Below are 26,729 nucleotides of genomic sequence, written 5' to 3'. Positions count from 1 at the left end.
TTAATTACAATAATTATAGATCAAAGTAAAATCTTTAACTGAAAACTCTGTATAATGTATAATTTACATTCATTAAAATAAAATAAACAATGCAAAACAAAAGTAGTAAATGATATTACCTATTAAAAGTGTTTCGAAACATAAAGCCCTTTTGAAAACCAAGGGAATAATAAACCCTGAAACAGGGTAGCACATGGTACGGTCCATGTAGGCACAGGTGCTGCACTGGTACTGAAATTTTGTTGTGCTCCCCCCTACAGTTCACAATGGATCATTCCAATACATAGACCTATGAGAGGATATGACAACTGGTAGGAACATAATGATGTTCGCAGTAGTTGTTCATGATCTGAAATGTTCTAGTCCCAATGCCAGGGGGGCAATGGTGGGCCCCTGAGCGGTGTCCTTAACCTGCAGCTGTGTAACTGTGGTGTGCTAATATTCTGCCCTGCTTGTAAGCTGCACAACATGAAGAGCTTACTGAATATGTTCAATTATCCTATAACGGCCTTCAGGTCAGTAATTTACCTAGCAGCATTTAGTCAGGTAGACGTGTATGGGGCAGACATGTGCTTCCTCAACAGTCTGGTCTGCCACCCTCTCATAAAGTCTAGTAAAGGTCTGGTAAACATAACTGTGGGATTTGCCTAGAACAAGGTACAAGTATCTGGAGTGTGCAAATGCTTCCCAAAATGTTGCCCAACTTGGTAAAAGCCCTCCCATTGGAATGCAATTTTACTGGTAATGAAAAACAAAACTCTTTAAGTTTTAAGTTGTTACTGTGCAGGTTGCTTTCAGAAAAGCAAATTAAGAGCAGAAATCCATGTGAACATCTCCAATCCTATTTATCTATAGTGTAAACATCATCTGTATGCAGGAGGGAGTGTTTCTGTGTGTCACTGCTAATAAAATAGAAAATGAACCAATAGTTTTAAGCAGCTCGTCCATTCTGTAGACGTCAGGGTCGGGAAAATACTACAGTTCAATAAATACTTAATAAAATAATAAAACATCTGTAAAAAATACATGTATATATGCACATCTGCCTGCATTGTATATACACACGTATAGACATTCCAACACTGACTGCAGTTCAATAAGTAATATCCGCTCATCTGCACCTTCAGTGGTTTCGGTTTCCAGAACACGACTCTAAAACGACCCAAAATTTTAGAGCCAGTTGTGCAGGTTTTCTAAGGCTGAGTGGTTAGTCTTCTGCTCCTCTCAGATTTCTTCGTTGGTTATAGTGGTTCCTTCAATAGCTTCTTCACAACCTGGGTGGTCTTCAAATATATTAACTCTAGGTAGCTTTAAAAAAAAAGGCACGCTGTCATGCCGGAAAAAGTCTGTCTGGATGTCCAGACGTATTTTTTAAAGAGTTCCCAGTGGCAGCTCGCCTGGTTATTAGAAGTCTGTAGTTCATGGTATCCCGGTGGCTAAAAACTGGGAATGCTCTTAGTCCATACGCTCCACTTTTCCCAGAATCTTCCCTTCATACATGGGGAGCACAGTGTCATCCTCCCAGATCTCCTCGAACACTGCACCACATTCAAACTCATCGCTGGCCTTTTTAAAGTAGTACCTGCAACATAGAGGCAAAAGAATGATTAATACACACAGCTAATAAACACTTTACATATACATATATATTTCACAATTCAGACAATGTATATCCTTATAAATCAGGTATGTTCTGATAATCAGTCTTATAATATATAAGGCACAATTAATTATATACTTCATTCGAGAGTGGCTGTCTTAGCTAGGTATTTAAATTTTAATTCCTATAAAGGTCTATATTTTATAGGCAGTGTGTATGGCCTAGTTGATGCAGTATTAATAGATTAATATTATGACAAATAACCAAATCACCACAAAAAGCCAAATTTCTGATAATTCTGAATATATTGCAGGTATAAACAATTTCAACAAATTCAACACTGCCCAGAGAAAAAAATAATATTTTTGACTTTTTCCTATATATTTCAATGAAAATAGAAATAAAATTATGTTAAAATTAATTTTAATGTCTGATGTATTTAAAAAAATAAAAAAACTTTGCTATAATTGCAATTAATTATAATTAAATATATACATAAATAACTATATAAATATAGTTAAAAGTCAAAAGTGGATTCTATATATTAGCCTAAATCTAACTACTCATTTTTAATATAAAACCTACTTCATTTGCTCCCCAAAAAAATTGACTAAACAAAGAGTCACAAAAAACATGTACCCAAATGGGGGGGTAGTGACTAACCACTGCCCCTTTTCATATTCCTTTCATGCTAATGGCCAAATCAACAAAATATACCCTATACATTCACACACTCTCCCTACGCTTACTTTTTTGTTTCAACTAAATATAAAAAGAAAAAAAAGGAATCCCCAAAAGAATAGCAAATACACAAACAAAAAAAATCCCTGCAAGGCGCGAGTGATACGTGCAGCAGGCTCGGCCAGTAAAAACCCAGATAGCTTCAACGTGACCTCCAGAGTGTTTTAAAGATCAAAGGTCACATAACCCTGGCACAAAGACAGCAGTGAGCATTCAATCGGAGCCCTTTTCTCCACTGAGCTCTTAATGATCTGAGGTCTCTTTAAAGGCTGCAGGGATCAGCAGGGAAGATTTAATGATTGGCTTTGTAATGGAAAAATGCCTGACTCGCCCCATGTGTGGGGCAGCTTTGGAATTCCACACAGTGTTCTGGGTTTATGGGTAAAGGCTGAGTAACTCACACAAACAACATGTGGGTAAACTTGTTTTCTCCCTCTGTTCGGAGTTCGGAAATCATCGGTCTCTCATGCAGTGCATGATGCTTTTTGCATTTCTGCTCATTAGACTGTATATTTATTTGAATTAAAAGTACAGAAATCTGCAGAAAAGCTTCAAATCTAAACAGTGCTTATAAACTGCTATAACTTTGGCAGAGATAAGCGCCTTTTAAATCTCTGCAACACTTTTTCTTTGAAGAAAAACATTTTTATCTTCTAACACCTCAGACAGGAACCACCTACCCAAGCGAGGCAGAAGAAGGCAGATGAATCATAAAGATGAAGTGAGACAGAAAGTTAGAGCCAAAAAGTTCGCGAAAAGAAAAGGCGAGAGAGAGAAAAGAATGTGCTTGACGTCACATCTGGTATCAATATTGTCTGGCAGCTTGGTTTCTACAGCTTTTTGTAGAATTAACTCCATACATTCTGCACTATATAAGTCAATAAACTAAACGTGTAAAGGAAATATTTCAAAATAACTCTGATGTTTGATGCCAAACTTTAAAACCTCAAAAAATAATAATAAACAGGCACTGGGTAAAACTCCATATTAGCTTATTTCACCCCAATCGTCCAGGCAAACAAAGCAAAATAAATAAAGTAACATAAAATTACCTGTAGTTCCCTTTCTTCCTAAGCTGCTCCTTAAAATGGCCAAGAGTAAGACTGTGCGTCTTCATGAGCCGGCGGTAAGGAATCTCTTCCCCACAGAAGAAGTAGGTGACCACCAGCTCTGAACCAGAGGGGGCGCAGGAGTGTCCAGAACTCTGCCGCCGCTGATCCTTCCACCTGTGGATGTCAAATATGTATAAAGGTTAAAAGTGTGAAAACAGGATTGCGATATATTACGTTTCCTTAACTGGCTTGCAGCACCTGACCCAAGAAAGCGAGTCGAGTGAAATGTATTTGTATAGCAAATTTACAATAGACATTGTCTTAAAGCAACTTTACAGCATCCAGGACCGACCCCCCCTCCTTTTTTGAACAGGCCTCCCATACTCTATAAGAACTAAGCTTATATGGTATGGGAGTCGCATCCAAGAGAAGCTCTCAATTAACCTGGGTTGTATTTATTTAAAGAATAAAGTAGATCTGAGCTGTTTAAGATTGTTCAATGACCCCTGTTGTCTTCTGAAGACTTCTGAAGTTTTTATCAATTGACTCACAAGCCTGACCATCACAATGTCCCTTTAATATAAGCAATAAATATAATATAAGCATTTTTCCCTTAAGCTGCATTTGTACAGCAGCTACTACACAAGCATATGGTCGTTTGATCTTATGACAGACGTTTACTTCATCAAGGTACCTAGCCAATCAAAGGCCCATCAGAAAGCCTGTGAGGACAATGTGCTTTGTCTTTACATCGAAACTAATCCCTGTGAGGGCAGGACTACTAAAACTATAAAACTGTCCTTGCTAGGTGATAATAGGACAGTGATTTTACTATTACTATTAAATACTTTTACTTTTAATATTACATTGTATATAAAGCTATTTTGAACTTAACTATGTATTATGGGACTAAATGAATTCAGACCAGGACTGCCTTTCATAAAAACAATGCCTGACTATGGCTAATTTAGGTCAAATCAAAGTGGTTATTGATCAGTCTGACATACATAAATTAGACATGGATGATATGATGTAACTATTTATCCACAGAAAAATAATACCAGCTTTATTAGATGTTTCTTTATTCTGTAATAATTTGTTAAGCTTCCATATCAAACTTCCACACTAAGTTGCTTTTTCTAAAAGTAAAAGTGTCCGTGATAAGTGAATCTAATCCAGTAGAGCTTGAATAGATCCTCTCGGGGCCGTACTGTGTGATTAGGCTCTATTTTTCGGCCACAGGGGGCTGTTGGGCAGCGTGAGACGGCTCTAAGTTTGATGGATGATGGGCCTTTGTGTCAGCGTCTGAGCCTTTCACAAATCAAAACCCTGGCGGTCTTTTGATTCGGGCTACCTTCCCCCCTCCTCTCACTGTGCTCATGTCCTCACGGTCCTGCTCAACCTGTGCGCAGTGGTGCGGTGGCAGGCTCGGACGGACCGGCTGGACCAACATGTGTCGTGGGGGTGGCCAAAGGGCAAACCCCCGAAAGAGCTGTGAAGCTTTTCATTCACTTCCAGGGCTTTGTTAATGCTGCTTCAGATGGCGATGGTTCGCCCCAAGACAGCTGGCTGGCTAAAGGTCAGCCAATTAAAGCTCAGAAGAGGCTGTGTTTGTGTGTACTGGCTGTCAGGTGGCCATGGCTAAACATCAAACAGCACCGCAGAACGGCAAGATGAGGAACAAAAATATTTCAGGGCTTGTTAAAGCCAAAAAAACTTTAGCTTTAAAGCGTTTGTTCCGTCACACACCCAGACTGTATTTATTGATGAACAGAGACTCCAGTCTTCTTTTTAAAGCGTTTATACTTTATACACTAGGTTGCTTATGTAAAGGTGAAATTAAATTGAATAAATGAACGTACTCATCCATCTGCAGGACTGGGCTGATGAGAGGGGAGCTGCTAGTGGGTAAAACAGTCAGGTGTACTTTCTCCCTCTGTAGGCTGGACACTAGGTGTCTGTGGATTTAAGAAACAAAGTTGTTCATAAAGTTTTTAAGGTTTTAAAAGCTCAGCAAAACAAGCATCAGTGAAAATGAATTCAATATAAAACTCTATTCTTCTCAGTACACTGGTAGATCAGTGTATATCCCAATGTGAATGCCCCATTTTTAATTTTTTTATTTACTTTTAACACATTATTAGAACAGTTTGAGAAGTGATTGACACATGAGACATAAGTGTAATTAAAGGTACGCATTTATCTACATCACTATTGTTAATGTAACCTCACTGTAACTGCATCTATGATTGGATACCAAAATCTACCTTTGATTTTTCTAAACGTATTCATAGGTATGATGTTTTAATTTTCCATTTTGGCACTGGGATACATACTGTGTGGATTTTAATAATAAACCTATAACAAATAAACCAAAAGTTTTTGTCCATTAAAAAGGTTTACATTTATTTCCCCTTGCTGACGGGTGATGTTTGAATCAGGACCTGAGCTGGAAGTGTATACGTTACACACATCAGCACTATTTAGTTATGAAGTTAAGTTTACCCCAATGCATGTGCTATTCCGAATTCTGGACCCTGCTGTCAGCTGCATTCCCTTTACTAATGAGCGTTGTCTAGTAATTTATCACAGATCTGTATTAGATCTGCCTAATATTTAATATGTTTCATTTTATTTATTTATTTTCCCTACAGATAATACACATGTACATTTACTTACGCATAGTGTACATTTTAATTTTTCAGAGTGTATATAATTTTTTATGATTTTTGTACCTGTGTATAGTGACAATAAAGATGGTTTTCTATTCTATTCTAATTAAGCATTGTTTAAGTGTCAGGTATCAGCAGATACCCAATAGAGTTCCTCCATAATATACTATATAGATATTATGCATCTGCAGTAAATATTTTGAATTGTGACATGTGCAGGGTGACCAATCGACTGTGTACCTTTGTTTTGCGGGTTTGGATGCTTCCTCCAGTCTTCGACATGCCTCTTCAAGCTGAGTGAGGGTGTTTGGTGGGGACAGAGGAGGCATAGTGGGGTCCTGGATAAATGGATGAGCAGGATGATGCGTTCTGGCATTACCAGGCAGCCCTCCACCACCCCATAATGGCATCTTAGAGGAGGGGTCACTTGGATGTGTCTTCTTCAAGGTTTGGGAACTGTAAAATGAGAATAAAATTATGTCAAGCAACTTTTGATCCAGGTGTGTCCACACTCTAAAGCATGGCTGCATTTTGTTTTATAGATTGTCATTCCAATAGTAAAATAGCAGACATATTTGACGCTAGATGTGTTGCTTCATCTGCAATGAGCAGCAATGAAAGATTTTATACATTTATAATTTACCTGTGAGGTTTGTGCTTGTTCTGCCTCTCGCTCTCCAGTATCCACTGCCAGACATTGTGCGATCGAACCACACCATCTCCAGGAAGCAGAGGTGAGATGCTTTCCTCCTCCCTGGACTGGCAGGCACTCATTCCATCGCTGACTTTACTAGGACGCTTGGGCAATGTACTGGTACGCCTAGACAAGACAATATACAGTTTACATACAGGTTACATTTTAATTGGAGAATTACCTGAGCCACATATATCTGGCAAATGAGACATACCCAGGTTGGGCATCGGCTGGGCTGTGGCACCTCTGGAAACGATAATCCGACCCCAGACACTGCGCCACTCGATGCGCAGCCTCGGCCTCCATCTGCTCCCTGCTCTTGGGTGAAGCCGTGTGATGGTGGTGAATGTAGTGGTGATGGATGTGCTTGGTGGAGGGTAGAGGAGCCGACGGGGCAGCTTTGGCAGGGATGGAGCAGTGCGTGCCTCTCTGATGGTGATGGTCTGGGGAACGAGAACGGGGCGAGTAGCCCTGTACACCAGGGGACTGGCACCCGGGTGTCTTTAGGACCCTGGAAAGGTGCTCGTCCAGGATGGCCTGAGGGTCGTCTTCACACAGACCGGATGAGAGGAGGGTGAGCGATTGAGAAGGCTGCTGGGGGGCGAGACTCGTTAAGTCACTCTCATCTCTCTCTTCTTCCTAAATATAAACACAGCATAGGGATTTGGGTTACATGTTGTCCATCAAGTAGGCTAGATGACAGTTCAGGCTGACTTTACTTTTAAAAATATATATAAAAAATGACTTAAAAATGAATATTTTTCTACTAAATCACATCTTGTTACTTGTAAATAAATAATATTACTTTTACTATAATTTTACTATGATTTGTCTTGAATTTTGTCAATCAAATCAAATTGCCTAAGCACTGCCCCCAAAATACCTACCAAATGATTTTGTCTAAATGACATGGAAAAAGAATTAAACAGGTAAAATAAAAAGATTATTCAAGCACTGTGATCAGAATTATCCTGTCAGCCTACAGATCTTAGATATAAAGCACACCCAAGATCTGAGTGACCTGATTGAGCTCGTCTCCACCAAAGGCCTGCCAGAAGGGCACACAGTTCAGAGATCAGAGGTCATATGGTTTAAAGGGTTGAGAGGGTTAGGCTTGGGCACTTAACCGAAGAGCTGCCCTCAGGTCTCGCCTCAAAAGAGGCCTTTCATCCGCAGATAATTAAGTATGATGAGTATGATGAGGTGCGGCTGTGTGTTCTGCACCCAACTAGAGTAAACATAAATGATATATTACTGCTAATATAGTTCCGATTCGTGTTCCTATGTATTATGGAGTTATTTTATGCTTTCGATTACACACAAATTACTCCTTGGCTTATAAAATTTGGTGGTTTTTTTACAATATGAACAAGCTGATGGTTTGAATGTACTGGTTATGCCAGCGATTTAATGTGGCATTAATGTGTGGCTTAACTATAATTTGTAGCACAATGTAGCAGCAGGTAGTGTTGGTTCCGCATAGCTGCAGTGACCTAGTGACAGGCTGCTTCAAATTGCCCTAATATGACAGATTTGCACCCCGTCCAGGGTACATTCATTTACATTTACATTTTCAGCATTTAGCAGACACTTTTATCCAAATTGACTTACAGTACTGTGACAGCATATTGTCTAAGCAATTGAGGGTTAAGGGCCTTGCTCAACCTGGCAATGGTGGGGCTTGAACCAGCAACCTTTCGATTACTAGTCCAGCACTTTAACCGCTAGGCTACAACTGCCCTATTCAGAGCTTTTCACCCATTGTTTTTGGAATAAGCTCTGAACGAACTATGTTAACCCAAGATAACTGTATAAAACTATAAGATGTTAACATTAAGGTAGGTTAAGCAAGCTTCTACATTTAATGATATTAGTTCAGTTCTTAACCTGGTGTAGTTCCTCACCTCCTGTATCTGCTGTAGTCTTTCCTCCAGAGAGCTGAGTGTGTCCTGCTCCCTCTTCAGCTTCTCCAGACGGGTGATCAGCTCCGCCGCAAACTCAGACGGCTTCACCGGCGCCATCTCCCTTGGCAATCGCTGCGTCCTCTACAGGTGAAAAACATTAAATGACGTCAGAATGAATTTGGCAGTCAGGGTTATTCCCATAAAGGACAAAGATCTGATAACTAAGATAATCAAGCGGACACATCATATTAATGTACAGTAAATAAAAGTGTGTATCTTTATTAACACTTCTGTCTCAGGCATTTGCCTTTACTCTTAGTTCTTAAATCTATTTCATCTCTCCACTTCTTTTTCTTATTTAATGCCAAAAGCCGAAAGAACTGGCAGCCTTAGGCAAAAGAGCTGGACCAACACACACACACACACACACACTCACACACACACCCATGCCGTCAGCATGGAGGCTCTGAAGTCAGCCAGCTTCAAAGAAACTTTGTCAAACATCAAACACATGCAAGGAGAGGGGTTGAAATGGGGTGGGGTGCGACACAGGCTTTTAAATCCCAGAATAAGAGCCATATAGACAGAAAAAAAACAGTAAAAGAGCAAAAACAAAATTAAAAGAAGAGCAGAAAAGAGAGAAAGAGGATGGTAAGAGTAAAAGGTGGACAAAGATCAGAGAGGAATGGAAGTCATCTATTTCCTGAATGAATCATCTACGTCGGGGCAGGACGCTCGCCCTGGATCTGTTTCATCAAACCTCATGAGGATTTGAAACAGTTTGATCCTATTTCCTGTTTCACACTTTTTATAAGCCATAATATTTGTGCTTAGAATAAAAAAGGAATAAATCGAGCTAGGAGTATAATATTGACTTATTGGTTCATTAGCACTGACCAATTCATCATGGTCAGGGCCACAGTGCCACCCTAAAGCACTGAGTGCACAACATAATTAGTGCCTCAACACGGCGGCAATCCATTGCAGGTAATACACGCTCATTAACTTACATCACAGGCAATTTAGAGCAGCCAGTCCACCGTTTGCATGTTTTTGGTGGTAGAAACCAAACGACATGAGAAGAACATGCAAAATAGTGACCAAAGCCAGGGTTAAACCTTCAAGACTGCTGTGTCATAGTGCCACCCAATTCAGTAATAAAAATAAATTAAAATCAATGGCTAAAAATAAAAACAAAACCCAAATATAACAAAAGGTCCTTAGATATTAGAAACAAAACATACAGAAATGAGAATATTGGATATATATTGGATATATATCAAATGCAATAATCATTCCGACCTTAATTTACTTTGATATAAAGTAAATAAATATGATGTAAAAATTAAATAGAAGTGTTCAGGAAATGTGAACTTGTTGTTAAGTACAATAATCCACAATATAACAAATAAAAAACTAATAATTATAGGAATTGTATAATACATATAAACCTTTCATTAAACAAATAAAATAATAAATAAATGTAAATATTTAAGTTTAAATATATGAATATTAGTAATACTATTTATTTTACTTGTAATAAGGTTTTGTTTTAATGGTGTGAGCACTAATTTAAGAGCAAGATTAAAAAAAGTAATGAATGAAGTTTTTGAATGACTTCACCGAACACTCAACCCTAAACTCAACTCATGAACGAGGTACTCTAACCAAACCATAACACCAAACACACTGCACCATGGGGAGATCAGAGAGAGCTGGGGTAAAGGGGGGAGGGTTAGAAACAGGGATGGGGGGTTCACTCTGACAAAAACACACAGAGAACAGGGGGAGGGGGCTCTCGGCTGGAGGTTGTCACCAAAGAAGCCACACAAGCCGCCTGCATTCAGCCTCTGATCAAAGGAGCTGAGAATCGACTCCTGCTCTCACTTCCAGATCCTGACCACTTGACCCCACACACCCCTCCCCCACTCTGCTGCATTATAGAACCCTAGCCAAGACTCAGGTATTCAGATTAGATTCTAAACTGAATACTAAGAACTAAATAAAATGTTTATCTTTAAAGAAACATACACGTTCTAGAGCTTTTACCACAGTACATTTGAAAAACAAGACCTGGTCTAAATAGGAACTAAAGGAATTTTGGGATCCAGTTCCAGTTCATTCATCACCTACTTGAGAGTGAAACGGTAACCAGTGATGACAGTCAAGCGGTGATCAGACCGGAAACTTTGCACTGGCTTATGGGATAGATTTAGCCATGCTGAGAATTAGCTCACTATTGTGGCACTGGTGTTAATTTAGCTGTGACTTAGCATTTTAGCTAAAGGTTAATCTGTCAAATTAAGTCTGGCGTACAAAAAGTCAATAAAAAATATATAATCATGTGTTTATAAATAATTCCTCATTAAACTATTAGCTTTAGTACTGGAACAAGTACATTTAATACTGGAACTTGTTTTTAAAACCTTATATAAACTATATCAACGTACATCAATTATGACCTTTCATACTGGAGGGGATAGTTTTATACTGCATAGTGGATTTGGACCTTTGAAAATGGAACCTTAGCCACTGGACCAGGAAGGTTTAATACTGGAGCTGGCACATTTGACAGAATTTAAACAGAACCCTTTATACTAAAACTGGGACACTTGTTATGGGATAAGGATTTCTGATACATGGACATAGATATTTCAGACTGAAGCTTAGACCTTTGGTATTGGAGCAGGTAGATTTAGTAACTAAACTGGGACACTGTATTGGAATTGGGCCCAATGACACCAAAACTGGGACCTATGGTTATGTAATTTAAACTGGGACCTTTGGTATTGGAGCAGGTAGATTCAGTAACGTAACTATGGACACTGTATTGGAATTGGGCCCAATGACACCAAAACTGGGACCTTCTGTACATGGCATGGTCATGGACCCGAGAGCTTTGGTATAAGAACTGGGATTTCTGGTACATAATTTGGGACTGTTGGTACACGATGAGGCATTTGTTGCTAGAAAAGAAGAGGTTTGGTAAATGAACTGGTGGCCAGTATAAAATACTAGCATTTTGGTACCGAACATTGTGGTGATTTATGCAACACATAAGAAATCAGAAATCATGGAACTTTTATCTTCAAACAACAGCAGGGAGGCGAAGGCAGTAGGTTCGTTTCTATGATATACTTGAGGGAGGTTGAAAGAGGGGAGAAAAAATTCATATGCTAATCCAAGCTTTCATTTGTACTCTTTTATATGAAAATGAGTTGAAGAATATGATATTCTGTCAAAACATGAGCTTGGGGACATAAAACACCATTCCCCGGGGGGAGACCTATCTGGCAGAGGGAAAGAGGGATGAGTCTTACGGGAAAGTGAGGGAGCGAGACTTGTCCGTTGATCTTTACACTCCGGTGCATCTCACGTTGTAGCTGCTTCTTCGTGCCCATCTTGTACGGCGGGATCCCATCCCTGTCAGAAACAAACAAAACCAAGAACTTTAAGACTTCTTCTCAGACATCAGACTAAACACAGTGTTAGGTTTCCTTATACCTTAAGAACAAAAGAAATGCTGGTTCGATCTGGACACAACATGCTAACCTATTGTGTATTATTGATGATCGGGTCTAAAAGCTCATACTGTATGTTGGTATAAACAGCAGATCCGGTAATCAGTGCTTGTATTCTGTTTTTTTTTCATCCAGATAACCCATCTCCCTCCCAGCAATTTGGTTTCTCTTTTAGCATTAGCTTCTTAATGACTGAATGGGACCCCAGGGGCCACCTTTTACTGCCCAAAGTCAACACAAGCACACTCCCCTGCTGAGAGAGCCATCAAAGGGAGGACACTACTGAACCGACCTCAACACAATTTTCAGATAATTGACTTTTAGTACCAAGCTAAAACTGGGACATTGGCAGTAACTAAACTAGGATAGTTTGTACTAAAATTGGGCCCTTTAATACATTGACTGGAATCTGTGGTCTGTTGTTGGACTGCAACATTTGGATCATGACTAGGACCTTGATACTGGAACTCGGTACTTTAGGGATAGAACTAAAGTAACAGTGATAGTTCTGGTAATCTGGTATCTTTTTAGCATTAGCATCACAACACAACTCTAGTTAATCACTCTTGATGAGACCCCATGGGCCACCGTTTCTTCCCTGTCATCAATACAAGCATTCTACCCTGCTGTGAGAGCAATCATAGCCAAGATACTACCAAGAAACACATGTGGTTCATTTTCAGGTCCCAAAAGTAAGCAGTTCCTTGACTCATACTGACACTGATGGGCTGATTTGTACATTAAAGATTTAGGTGCTAATATCTAGAGCGTGAGAGAAATCCATTAAACAATGCTTTCCATTGGTCTGATATTTCCTAGTCAGAACGAAGCCATTTCCGCCAGTCGCTATTTCCATCTCTGACTGAGTCTGAACTATCCCAAATAGTTTTTTATACCCTCTTTGAAATCTCACTCTCATGCGCATATGCGCTCACCGCCATCTTCATTTGGCAACACCATCTAGCTGCTCCTCAGATCTCAGCAACATCAAAAGCCGGGTTTGTAAGCTAAGGTAATGTTTGAAGTTGGCACCGCTGCACTCCCTGGAGTCCGAGTAAATCCATAAATAAGATATAAGCTCAAAAAAGAATGGGACTTGAAATTACACCCCCCGCCCACCAGCCACTTTTTAGCTACTTTATCTTGAACTTAGATTCAAATTTGTGTTGTGGCTTTTAACCATCCTAGCTAGCTAGACTTAGTTTTATTCAGTGGGTAAATAAATGAACAAAAATGATATGTCTGTGGCCAGGGTCCTGTTTAATTTATCCTGATCAGAAAGCCATGCATCCAGAATCTATCCTAAGAAAACTGGGAGCCCAGAAAGAATTGGTCCAAGGTTATCATACACTTATTTATTTATAGCCATGTAACCCATAGAGCTACAGCTGGCACCATAAATGATTTTGGTTCATTTCTCGGGAGGCAATCAACAGTTCAATGAAGAAACATAGACAAAAAAGGTTCCCTTGTGGAACTATTTGAGCAGCTAAAAAGGTTTATATTTGATCAGAAGCTTTTTCAAGAGAAACTGGTGCTACTTTGAACTGTAACCATTCTAAGACGCCAAGAGTCAATCCATTTTCTGATTTTCCAAGATAGTTTAAGAACCAGGGGTGCCATCCTATTAAATAAAAGGGGGAACAATTATGCTCCCAAACTCTCAGCCTTGGTAAAAATGTAGTCACGAATAATAGCAACAATAATGTGAGTGTTGCTAAAAAAATGCACAAAATGGTAATTGGGACCAATAGGGACAGTGGTAGCTCAGCGGTTAAGGTACTGGACTAGTAATCATGAGGTTGCCGGTTCAAGCCCCACCATCGCCTCGTTGCCACTGTTGGGCCCCTGAGCAAGGCCCTTAACCTTCAATTGCTTAGACTGTATACTGTCACAATACTGTAAGTCACTTTGGATAAAAGTGTCTTCTAAATGCCGAAAAGTCTGAATTTTCATGGCTAATAATGAGTAAATTCCAGTATTATGCTAATTCTATCATGTTAATTAGCAGCTATTTGTTTTTATCTACTGATACTATAGTACTTATAGCATATTAAGGGTATATGTAAACACCACCAACTATCTGATCTCCAGTTATACAGATACAGAGACCCAAAACACCACAGAGAGCTTAAATACCCTGCATATTGACTTAAACTGCTTTTCTAAGCTAGCTTTTCTTTTTCTGTGTGAATCAACTCGCGACGATTCGGTTGTGCAAGTAATTTTCAAAGCGGTTTGAGTCGCCCCCACCCCCCTCCTGGAGCCAAACAATGGGCCAAGAGCGCCATTCAGCTCGGGCTTTCATCCCTCTACATCCATGCAAGGCTCCTTTTGAGAAAGAGAAGGCCGCTGGATTGCATATGTGTGTGTGGCGATGAAGGGGTTAGGGGTTACACTGGGGTGGGGTGTGATGTTAATCCCAGCATTGGGAGCCCCAGGTGAGTTGTCTGCCAGTCCAGGAATGAGGCGCACTCGTCAAACCAAACAGGCCCTGACACCCGATCTCATCGTGCTAAGGCTGCTGGGAAAATCGCAGCGGCGTAGAGCGGGGTAAAGCCTCGCTTTCAAGCCGTGCCAACCCCCATCCCCTCCCACTTCCACTCTCGCTGAGACGGACTTAAGGGCTAACGGCTAATTTTACCGCACAGATTTGTGAAAGAGACACGGTGAGATAATGAGGAGAAAAACAAAACGGCTGGGAGGAGAACGAAAAAAGCTAACAAAAACAGATCAAAAGTGCTGAGATGAAGTTTGGGAACACATCACACGGCATTGTGTAATCTCGCTAGTCACCACATTACACACAGGGTTACGACATGCAAAACTAGAGCTTTTTTAACATCGTCTGTGTGGCCTTCCAAAAAGATCTATACCTAACAAGAGCAGGAAACGTTTCTTGGTTATTTCAACCTCTCTGTTGGCTGAGAATGTATAAAAATGCAAGAACTTACACACTGCTGTCAGTCATAGACATGGAGTCATCGGTGGTGGCATCGCTGGACACCTCGCTGTCATTGGCACTGCTGGCTGGAGCCACAACGTGACCCGAGTTCACGAAATACGGACTGGCTGGGTTGCCTCGTCTTTGAGCTCTGTAAACACAGCAAAGTGCAGGAAAATACATATTAATCCCACATTAAAACTAGGGATGTAACGATTTGACATGTAAAATGAATCGATATTCACTTTAAACAGCAGAGGGCACTGGCGCTATACACCTCGCCTGGTTGACGTCACTGGGGCTATAAGCCTGGTTGCCAAATTCGGGGTTTTTCAGCCAAATTGGGCTTAATTTAAAATAATTTTGCATAGTTTGTACCTACCCCAGAAATAAAAGGACATTCATTACTTAGGTAAATAAAAGATAAGCACAAATACAGTATTTTATTTTTTAAGAGAAATAATAAAAATAAATAATTTGCCTTCAATTTCAGTTTAATAAATCGGGAAAAAATCGTATTGTGGATCGCTCGCATCGTGGGTAGAGTGTATCGTTACATCCCTATTAAAAACTAACCTCTTGAAATGTAGCAATCAATCACTTTCAAAACACTGACCTAAATTAAGCCACTTGCGTGTGAAACTACACATCTGTCATTACTTTCACTAGCTTAATGAAATTTAGCATACAGCTATTTAAACCATTCTTGTGAAAAGCAGTATGTAATTATTTAGGCATCCTTAATCTTAAAAGCATTTTCTTATATTAGACACTAGTCTTAACAAACAACAAGTAACTACAGACACTGAGCCCATGCTGGCAGCTGACTAGCCAAATTTTAGCCCAATTTTAGCACAACGTCAAGGTGTAGTAACAGTGTGAACCAGTAAAATAATCTGCAATTAATGACTTCTATGATTGGAAGTCCAAGAGAACATAACTGGCCCTGCTCTTCTAGGTGGAGGGGATGGCCATTCTTTGATTACTTATCAATCAAGGTGACACTATCCAATCACAGCTCATGTTCAGGATGGATAGTTAGGCTTCAAATTCTAAGAAAAAGCTAACGTTAACGAATGTGAACGAGTAACAATGGTCTGCAATACCAGTACGGAAATACATTTCACTGAAACCGAATGATTAATTAATTACTTCATTAAAGTCATTACACAGTAATTACACTTAACATGAGGCACTCATTAAACTTCTGTGGGTCCAACCATTATGGATTTTCCCCCATTTTATTTAGCAATAGCAACATAGCACCACAATGTCAATACATGTCATGTGGCTACTAATGGACAGAACACAAGGCCAAGGTGACCAGGACCAGCAAGTTATGAGTATAAAATTGCACTAGAGACTAGAAATTTACATCCAGTCACAGAAAACAAACAGTTGCAGTATTCCAAAACTGCTATGCCAAGTGCTCTATCAATATGTGTAAACTTTTAGATAGAACAACAGTAGGTGTTCTATTAGATCAAAATTTCCATCCTTCTATTACAGTTTTAGTATTTAGCAGATGCTTTTACAGTACTGTGACAGTATATTTTCTAAGCAATTGAGGGTTAAGGGCCTTGTGCAAGGGCCCAACAGTGACAACCTGGCAGTGATGCGACTTGAAGCAGCAACCTTTCAATTACTAGAGCAGTACCTTAACTGCTAGGCTTCAACTGCCCATTTCTATCAACTTAACAATGTGTTCATGTTCAACATCAAAACGCTAGCTAGCTTAGCAAAGTTTATCACTGTTTTTATTCCAACTGACTTTTTCTCTTTGAAAAATCAATCCAGAATTGAGAAGGTCAACTGGGTCCTGCTTTGCCTTTGTATCGTTAATTGCTTAACTGTATCGTTCAGTACACCTGTCTGAAAACATCTGCACTCATTACGCTTCTCGTCTCATTTAGCAACACGCAGCAACCACTTCCCTCTTGTTCTGCTGTCTACACCCCCACCTCACTGTTTGGTTTGGGTAAAAAGCTTCTTGTACTCAACTAGTTCAAACCACTCGTCCACCCCTCCCTCATTCGCTCTCTTTTTTTTGTCCTTCTCTCTCCTGCTGTGCTGCATTCCTGCTTCCCTGGCACAGCGAGGGGAGGAGAGAGAGAGAGCGAGAGAGAGAGACCCAGTCCGGACCTGAATTTTATGAGAAATGCCTACTGCGTGTGAAAACAGATAAAGATCCAGGCATGGAGAAAGAAAAAAAAGGTAAAGAGAGGAGAAAATGAGGGGCACAGCAGGACGAAATCCCCAAGCCTGGGCAGAGTCCGACCTGACTTCCTCAACTCTCTCAACTCCTGTGGGTACTCTCTCTCTTTTCTTTTATCATCTACTCCCCATTCCTGTCCTGTCCATGCTTCTCTCTCTTTTCTCTATGAGAAAGAAGTTTTATAAAAAAAAAAAAACACAAATAACACAAAGAAGTTGTGGCCAAAATGTGCACAGATACTAATATTGGGGGGTTCTGAGCAAAAAGAGGCTTTTTAGACGAAGCAGAGCGGGTCTGGGGGGCAAAATTAGTTCCACATGTGTCAGATAAAAACGCCGTCACACACAGAGTTGGCGCAGGCCGTGGGGAACGAAGAGGTGCCCCCCTCCGATCCCCCTCCTCCTTCCCATCCCGGGTGAAAACACCAGCAGGAAGAAGCAGAGATGCCCTCATGTCAGAGACACCCCCCTATCCTTTTCATAACAGCGGCGGCAGGACACTTTGTCTCCACCGAGACGCACACACAAAGTTTGGAAGCATTTGGTCATGCTTCTTGCTTAAAGCCTTTTCATCTGCCCACTTTTTAAAATCCAAAAAAGAGACCGGCCCGCTTTCTGTTTACTCCAGTGATCTGTCTTTAAGACACAACAAAGGACTTGGGGGAAAAAAAAACTTCAAGTGCATTGCACAGTAATTGTTTCCAGATGTCTCACTCTTTATTGTGTGGATGTACTAAGACCGGTTTTGGTCAGTGCTATTAAACCCAGGCTTTGATTGAAAATGCAGGGGAAATAAAACCAACACAAATTTTTTTTCAACAGAAAAATTTGGGTCGGTGTCGGTGCAGCTGCGAGACAGATTTTGGAAACGACTGCGGAACAGAACACAAAGCCTTTCTTCTACATGGCTTATCTTTCATCTTGGACCAAAAACAAAAATATCTCCTCCTGCAGCTCAAGTGCGAGACAAGATGTGAGGGGGGAAAGAAGATGTAGGGGTATGGGTGGGTAAATTTGGCAACACTAACTGATTTTTGTCCCAGGTTATCTAAGTTGTCCAGTATAAGTATGTTGATGTGTTTTGTTTACAGTCCATCGGTTTATTACCTAATAAAAAACCAATGAGGTTCCTTAAGGGAATAGTAATTTGTGAATAGGACTTCTGGACTCCTGAGCAAGGCGGTGCCATATTGATAGGAAAGTGTAAGTTTGATCTATAATAACAGCACAGCCTTGTATGGCTGAACGTCCAGGAAAACCAGGAGTCCAAAAGAACATAATTGGCCCTGCTCTTCTAGGTGGAAGTGATGATCATCCTTTGTGTACCCATCAATCAAGTGACACTGTCCAATCACAGCTCATGTTCAGGATGGGTAGCTAGGCTTTAAATTCTAAGAAAAAGCTAACGTTACCTAATTTTACCTTAATTGCGCAATACCATACCATGTTCTCAAAAAGAAACTACAAAGAGGACAACAGAGTTGATAGAGTTGTGGTTTGAAGGTTTCGTACCTGCAGTTGGCGGTACGTAGCGTGACGGTGGCGCGTAACGTTTCCGCAGAGAGTCCAACAACAGCCGCCAGCGCTTTGGCTTTCAGTTCACCACAGCTCCACTCCTTATCCTCGATCAGTGGTGGCAGGTAGCCACACACGAGTTCTAAGCTAGCCAGGCCACTGTGGGCGTGACCATGTCCCGCACACGGCGGCGCATTCTCACCACCAGAGCGCGCATATTCCAGGTAGATGTCCGAGGTAAGGAACGCACGGTACGTGCTTTCCTCCAGTCCGGCCTCGATCTCGGTCTGAGCCTGGTCAAACATGCGCAGTTCTATCCGCTGCTTCTTGATGCTGTCGCGGATGCACGCTCTCGTGGGTGCGCGCAGGTGCTCGGCCACCACGCTGCGTGCCTCCACGTAGCGCTTGTAAATGGCTCGGGCAACACGCCGGGTCTTGGCGTCCTGCAAGTCCATCTGACGAAATCCATTGCACGCGAACCAGAAGTCTAGGGCGTCCTCGCAGCGTTCACGCTCCAGGAAAGTCCGGAACAGGTGAGCACCGTCCCTGTCGGCAAGCAGAGAGCGCAGGGATTTGGTCCATCGTGCGAGAGGAGAGTCTGGTGTTGCCTGTCCCTCTGGCTCACCCAGTCCATCCTCGTTCCTCCTGGCCGCCCGAGGTGTTGTCGTTTTCACCAGTTTAAGTTTGAAGTTTTCCCGCCGTGAGACCTCCTCCTCGCCTTCTTCTCCTGGAACAGGTGGACGAGGCGCATCTTCGCGGAAGCTGGTGCCTCCCATAGGCTCGGTGAGCATGCGGCTCATGGCTGCGTTTTTCTCCGCGTCCACCGGGGGTCAATACTCGATTATCACCTGGTGGTGATGCCTTAAGCCTCTCTGCAATACAAGAAGAGTCGATTTTCATCAAAAGGGGACCAAACTGGCATGTCCTAACAGACTAATGCCAGGGAAAGGTGCACTACTGATGTTACAAAATTCTCTCAAGAGCCATGTGTGTTGACAAAGTGGTCAGCTGATTAGAATGTTTTAAATAAGTATCAGTGGCTGGACAATCCTAGAACAAAGTTTTAACTAAGGTCCAGATTTAAACACACTAATATAACTAGTAATGGATCAAGAAAGATGTTTCAATCTCATAAAACTAGTTTAAAACCACCAGTTATTCACAAAATATCAGTTTGGATACAAGATCTAGAAGTATCTACACATCTAATTCTAATCTGGTCCTGTATTTATCAATCACTGCTAGGTTAACAAGACAGGTAATGTAATTGGTTGGCCAGTTTGTAATTTACATTTACATTTTCAGCATTTAGCGGACGCTTTTATCCAAAGCGACTTACACAATGAGCAGAACATGATGAGCAATTGAGGGTTAAGGGCCTTGCTCAGGGACCCAACAGTGGCAACTTGGTGGTGGCTGGGCTTGAACCGGCAACCTTCTGTTTACTAGTCCAGTACCTTAACCACTGAGCTATCACTGGCCCACACTTAAACTTATAGCAAAGGGTGGGCAGAAAATATGTAGGATCCGAATTGTGGTCCGAATACCTCAGATCAACATGATATGGCATAAATAATGATAAGCAATAGCCATTTCTCAATACACAACATGTATCATTAATTATTTTAGTCTCAGTGAGGCTATCTTAGTCTTAATAAGGGCTCCGGTTATGTTCCAGCTTTTCAGTGTGTAAAACTTTGATGGGAATCCAGATTTACAGTCCACGCTAAACTCAGTCAGAAGTATTTGGTTCGTCCATACTGCTTTATGAACACAGCATCAACTAATTCTATTGAAATGTTCATTTTATAAACATAAATATATAGCCTGTTTTTTCCATAACAGTCTAATTGTAAACCTAACTATGACAAGGCTATGGTTTAAGCACAAACAAGGTTAGGTTTACAAAATAATACATATCTATTAGATTTAATATGTACTTTGTAACCTATTCCATGTCCCATTAACTTTTATCAAAAAATGTGACTTTTTGTTCATGCTGACTTTTATATTTCTTGTGCAGTTAAATCATAGTTACATTTAACAGTTACCATGCATTTAATAAAATCATGATTTAGTACACTTAGATCAAGGATTCAAATAAAAAGAGACTTGAAATGAAAGTGGTAGACATTTAAGATAATCTAATATTTAAGTAAAATAGTGAAGTTTATAGTTGTGATTTGAATTTCAAGTCCAGACTGACCCAAGTCTGAGGTCTGAGAGAGGCTTAGTTGTACCAACAGGTTACTTTAATCTTCAAAAGTTACAAAAGTTTAGTGAAATGATCTGGGCTTTCAGTGTATTTAGGGACATAGAAATGATCCTAACATGTGTAATGTGTATGAACCTGAAAGCACACACACATGTAGAAAACTAGGTATAGATAGATAGATAGATAGATAGATGATAGATAGATAGATAGATGATAGATAGATAGATAGATAGATAGATAGATAGATGATAGATAGATAGATAGATGATAGATAGATAGATAGATATTCTGTCTGTACATCTAATACAGAAGAGAAAACTTGAGAAAACTAAAGTCAGATCCCCCAGTAAGAGAAGTCTACAGTTCATACAAACTGTACATCCTACACTAAATGAATTTCAGGAGCTTTCTGGTAGCAGTAGAACAATGCATATTTTCATACCATATTTCTGGATGGCCAAAAACAGAAGAAACACTTGGTGATAGAAGCGAAGTCCGAGTCAGACTTAAACACAAACGATCCAATAATCCCAAACTCGTATCTAATGCGGGGCGTCAGTATAATCCAGAAAAGCTCCGATGCTGTAGATATAAAAGGTAAATCCGTGTATCACAGCTGAAAGATGAATGAATGAACGATCAGCGCGTCCTCAGCAAATCAGACAGAAACACAGAAACAGAACTGATGCGCCTCCGTCGCTCTCCATTCACCTACTGCTCCTACTGCCGCGCGCGCTGGGTCCTCCTCTCACCCACCAGAGGGGTATCAGCATATCAAAAGAGGTACTACACACACACACACACACACACACACATTCCTCCCTCCCCACTGCCAGCGTCAAAAAGAAACCAGGGTTGCCAGATTGGGTTTCATTGTGCATTTTGCAATTGAATACAAGTATGAGGAGAATCCAGACAATTAAGCAGCCATGAGCTATCTCTAAGAGATACTCTTAAATTAATGATATTCAATTGCACTTAATTTAGATTTTTTATTTAATTATTAGGATTTGAACGTCATGTTTTACACACTTTGGTTACATTCATGACAGAAATGGTAGTTCATCAGTTCACAAGTTTAATGGCAAACACAGTTGTCTCCAGTTCACCTCACTTGCACGTCTTTGGACTGTTGGAGGAAACCCAAACCCAAACAGACACAGGGAGAACATGCAAACTCCACACAGAAAGGATCCGGACCGCCCCACCTGGGGATCGAACCCAGGACCTTCTTGCTGTAAGGGGACAGTGCTACCCACATAGACACCGTGCCACCTGTTTTTTTCTATTTAAGTGCAATTTTATAAAGACCTTTCTCTGATGTTTATTACTTCTTTTTAAGTAAGTTCTAAGTTCTGAACAGGGTCATTATTAGTCCAGATTTACCCTGCAAAAGCAAGCATTTACATCCACAACAGTAAACAACAGGGTACCCAGTGGAAAGCCACAAAAAAATAGAAAAATGCCAAACTCATCACCGATTAAACCTGGGTGGTAATTAAAACAGGAATATTCACTACAATAAGTGTAACTCAAATGCTAAACAGAGTAGGGTTTTAAATGACAAAAGAATGCATACAACACTGTGATTTAACATATCAGTTAATAAAACCCTATTTAATAATGCTTTCCAGCACTATGGTTTAATATAGTACAATTACCAAAAAAAATCCAAATATTTATTAATATTTGTTTGGTAAAAACTAGATGGTTAAAATATAAACCAGGTTTTACGTGAAAGAAGTTTGATCTGGCAACCCTAAGTGTGATTAAATATATGAGGCCCGGTCCATTTCAAAGCGTGAAAACTCTTACAAAGACCTATTGATAAAAGCACCGTCCAAAATCAACACCACTAAAGGTTAATCAACAGTTTACCAATAGGTGGCGCTCTATTTTTATGTGCTATTTTTTCTATACTGTTGTTATATAGCATATAACAATGGTTAAATAACATAATAAAACATAGATTTATTACTATATGAATAAAATATGTATAACATATTAAACAGTATTCTGAACCACATAATTTCATTTCATTTTCATGATTTACCTCCAAAATTATATTTACATATAAGTGTCGGATGGAGCAGTGAAAACAAATTCTGTGGAGTGACGAATCACACTTCTATATCTGGCAGTCTTATGGGCAAGTCTGGGTTTGGCGAATGCCAGGAGAATGTTACCTGCGTAAGTGCTAACTCTAAAGTTTGGTGGAGGACAGATAATGCTATAGGGTTGTTTTTCAGGCCCCTTGGTTCCAATAAAAGGAAATCCTAATGCTTTAGCAAATCAAAACATTTTGGACAATTGTATGCTTCCAAGTTTTAGGAACAGTTTGGGGAAGGCCCTTTTCTGTTCCAGCATGACTGTGCCTCAGTGCACAAATCAAGGTCCATAAAGGCATGGTTGGGAAAGTTTGGTGTGGATAAATTTGACTGGCCCACACAAAGCCCTGACCTCAACCTTTGGGATGAACTAGAATGGAGACTGCGAGCCAGGCCATCTCATCCAACATCAGTGTCTGACCTCACAAATGTTTCTCCAGATAAATGGGTTAAAAGTCCCACTGACATACTCCAAAATCTTGTCAAAAGTGTTCACAAAAGAGCTGAGGCTGTTCTAGCTGCAAGAAGGGACAAATTTTATATTAATGGCTATGGCTTTAGAATGGGATTTTATAAAAGCTTCTGTAGATGTGATGTATTGGTGTCCCAATTCAATACTCTCTCTATATATATTTATATATGTAGAGGTCCAAAGTTAGAAGTGATTAAATGTGGTCCAGTATAAATTAAGGTAAAGTTGAGAAAACATCTAAATGCTCTATAGCAGAACCATATATATCCCTGTCAGTGCAGTTTTCATCATGTTTAGAGAAAGACGTGTATGATCTTAAAACACAGTAACCACACAGTAAAGTACAGAGGTGGAATAAGCGTTTACAGTAAATAATTACTGTAAATGGTACTGAAGCATTATGCATCATTAAAGGGAGTAGGAGTATATTTACTAAACATATTAGAGAAGAATCTCTCTGGCCAAAAAATAAATCTGAATAGAAGATAAAGGTTTGACAATAACATGACAATTAACAGTCATTATTTAAAATAATTAAAACTATTGAAGGTTCCTGCATGGCTTGGCCAATCTCCTGTTATAAATTTCAGTAAAATATTATGGTGGATTTAAAAATTGCAAGTCCATTAGAGAAACAAGTGTAACAGACGAGGTAAAATCAGTTTTCTTTGACGAAAAAAGTGTAAATAAAGCAAAAAGCTAATTATATATTACTGTATATGTCACAAAGGTAAAATAGCAAGCAAAGGATTAACTTTATAAAACTGTGATCTGTGGCTATGTGTTCCACTACCAATTTATATATAAAACAAAAATCAGATCTTTATATAAATCTAAATATATTTTATACAAAATATAGCTTTAGCAATATTAAATAATACTAATAAATAGACCAACAAACCACCACAATATTTTAAATGTAATTTTAAACATCTTCATCATTCCTGTGGTACAGTTTATTTAGAGCAGTCAGTTACTGAAGGAGTAATAAAGTATGTGAACAGTAAAAGCTACATTCCTGGGTTTGATAGTACAACCTCTTTGGTTTTGAAGTCTGTAGCAGTTAGTAATCTCCTGCAGGCGATTTCAAAATAAGCTTTGCTACGAGGCTTTAACTAAGAGCACTTCAAAGCATGTCACACCTTCGCCCAGATCCTGAAACAACCACGTCCTATAATTCCACAATTGTATTAGCCAATACAGTCTATAAAGTAATAACATAAGTGTGGATCACCATGAAACATTCAACACCCAGATGGTTGAGCTGTTAGCTGACGGCACTTTGCAAGTGCGTGGTAGAATTAGTAAAATTGAAAGGTTTTTTTATAGGATTATCAAGGACATGGAGGACAGGAAGACATTGTTTTTTATTAAAATATTATAAGGCGTATAAAGAATTGTGAGCATTAGACATTATTAAGTAGCCCAATGGTGCATTGACCATACAGTGTCTATAAAAATATAATCACAATTTTTTGCATATATTTGCATTTGTTTGTAACAATATTTAAGTAACAAGAAAGAAGCAGCAGGTTTGAAAAGTGATTTAAGTATAAAAAACTAGATTAACAGGGTTGATAAAGCGATCAATTCCATTTAGTAACACTTCATAATGCTTTAATTACAGCCATCAGTTTGTATGAATAAGTCTCTACTTACTTTGCACATTGTGAAATATTTGCCTTTTTTCCCTCTTCCTACCTCCCTATAGAATTTGGGTGTACTTAGCATCAATCCTAACCAACTGCCCAGTTTTTACAGTGAGAATATCCAACAACATAATGCTGCCACCACCATACTTCACAATAGGTATGGTGGATATTTTGAGGTGCGCCAAAGTCAGAGCTTGTAGTTTAGTTAAAAAAAGTAAATTAAAGTACATTAAAAAGTGAACTATTGGTTTCATTTGACAATAGAACCAATTAGAAGATTATGACACCATCTACAAACCATATGACACCATTGTTTTGCAAAGTACAATTGAGAATTGGTGGGACATCTATCTTGGCATCCTGCCAAACAAGCCAACCTTTGTAAAGCATGTGATTGAAGATTAAGAATTGTTGTGCTGTGCACAGACTGTTCAACCTCAGCCATACAGACTTGTAAATTCTTTCATTATGTCACTGGCCTCCTGGTAGCCTTTCTGATCAATACCCTTCTGGTTCGGTCATCCAGTTTTATGTGACGGCCTACTCTATGGTGGTGCCATATACTTTCTACTTCTTAATAATAATCATGTCCATTCACGGTTAGCAGTTTGGTATGCTCTCCCTGTATCCATGTATGTGTCCATCAAGCACTCAGTTTCCCCTTTGAGAAGTCTGCAGAAGGTTAATTGGATTCTTTAAATTGCTTGTATGTGTGAGCATATAATTAAATGTGTGTGATGCCCTGTGATGGACTGGTTCTTGAACAAGGTCTGTTTCTGCATTGCCTTTCCAGACGGGTGCCAAATGCTTGACAACCCAGATCAACACAGCATTTATGAAAGATGAGTAAATTAATGAATAAATGATAAACTAAATGAATTACTGTATGAAAAATAACAACAATAATAATAACAATATTGGTATAGTGAAATGTGTAGTTGTTCAATCATTTAAACAACAATACAGTCTAAATACCTTACTAAATTTACAATCTGTGCATTTAAATATATGTTATTAAGTTATTAGATAATTTAGTAAGAAGCTGCTGGACCTGTCTCTTTAATAGCTAGCATACAAGTTAGGATGGTAAAATTCAAGAAGTTTGTTCCAGAGGTTATAATACGGATTACTTACTCTAATATCGTTAAAAAGCGAGAGAGGGAGGGCGAGGGAGAGAGATAAAGGCAAAGAGAAAGGAGAGAGGGGCACTTCTTACCCCATGCTACTTCAAAGCCTATATTGTTCCTTTGATGTTCAACACAAGTTCTAAAGACTGTGCTATATTTAAATACTCAAATTCACACACAGAATCTGCCTGATAGCATGTTCTTAGCTGTAAAATTGTTTAGAATTATATGAGTTTACATTAATTTAACCCGAATTAAGCAGTTAAGCATGTGTTTGATCATTGTCACTATTGTATAT

General features: G+C 39.6%; 1 protein-coding gene across 1 annotated transcript; it reads right to left on the bottom strand.

Annotated features, from left to right (window-relative positions):
* LOC134316550 (axin-2-like) lies at positions 1-21,599 on the bottom strand. The gene is made up of 11 exons (XM_062996945.1): positions 21,515-21,599; positions 18,855-19,729; positions 15,139-15,279; positions 11,984-12,086; positions 8,664-8,804; positions 6,974-7,398; positions 6,709-6,885; positions 6,306-6,521; positions 5,256-5,351; positions 3,394-3,567; positions 1-1,582 (listed from the first exon to the last, which is right to left on the bottom strand). Exons 2-11 carry the CDS (start codon positions 19,655-19,657, stop codon positions 1,456-1,458), a joined length of 2,403 nt encoding a protein of 800 aa, XP_062853015.1. The 5' UTR covers positions 19,658-19,729; positions 21,515-21,599; the 3' UTR covers positions 1-1,455.
* Between the last annotated feature and the right edge of the window lie 5,130 nt (positions 21,600-26,729).

The sequence above is a fragment of the Trichomycterus rosablanca genome, chromosome 6, assembly GCF_030014385.1.
Source record: "Trichomycterus rosablanca isolate fTriRos1 chromosome 6, fTriRos1.hap1, whole genome shotgun sequence".
Classification (NCBI taxonomy): Eukaryota; Metazoa; Chordata; class Actinopteri; order Siluriformes; family Trichomycteridae; genus Trichomycterus; species Trichomycterus rosablanca.
This window is presented reverse-complemented; position numbering and strand designations above follow the sequence as displayed.

Coding starts and splice junctions, on each gene's coding strand:
- LOC134316550 (XM_062996945.1), bottom strand. CDS start 19,657: ATGAGCCGCATGCTCACCGAGCCTATGGGAGGCACCAGCTTCCGCGAA. Junction 12,087..15,138: donor TCTATGACTGACAGCAGTGT/GTAAGTTCTTGC, acceptor TGTTTCTGACAG/GGATGGGATCCCGCCGTACA. Junction 7,399..8,663: donor GACTACAGCAGATACAGGAG/GTGAGGAACTAC, acceptor GTTTATATTTAG/GAAGAAGAGAGAGATGAGAG.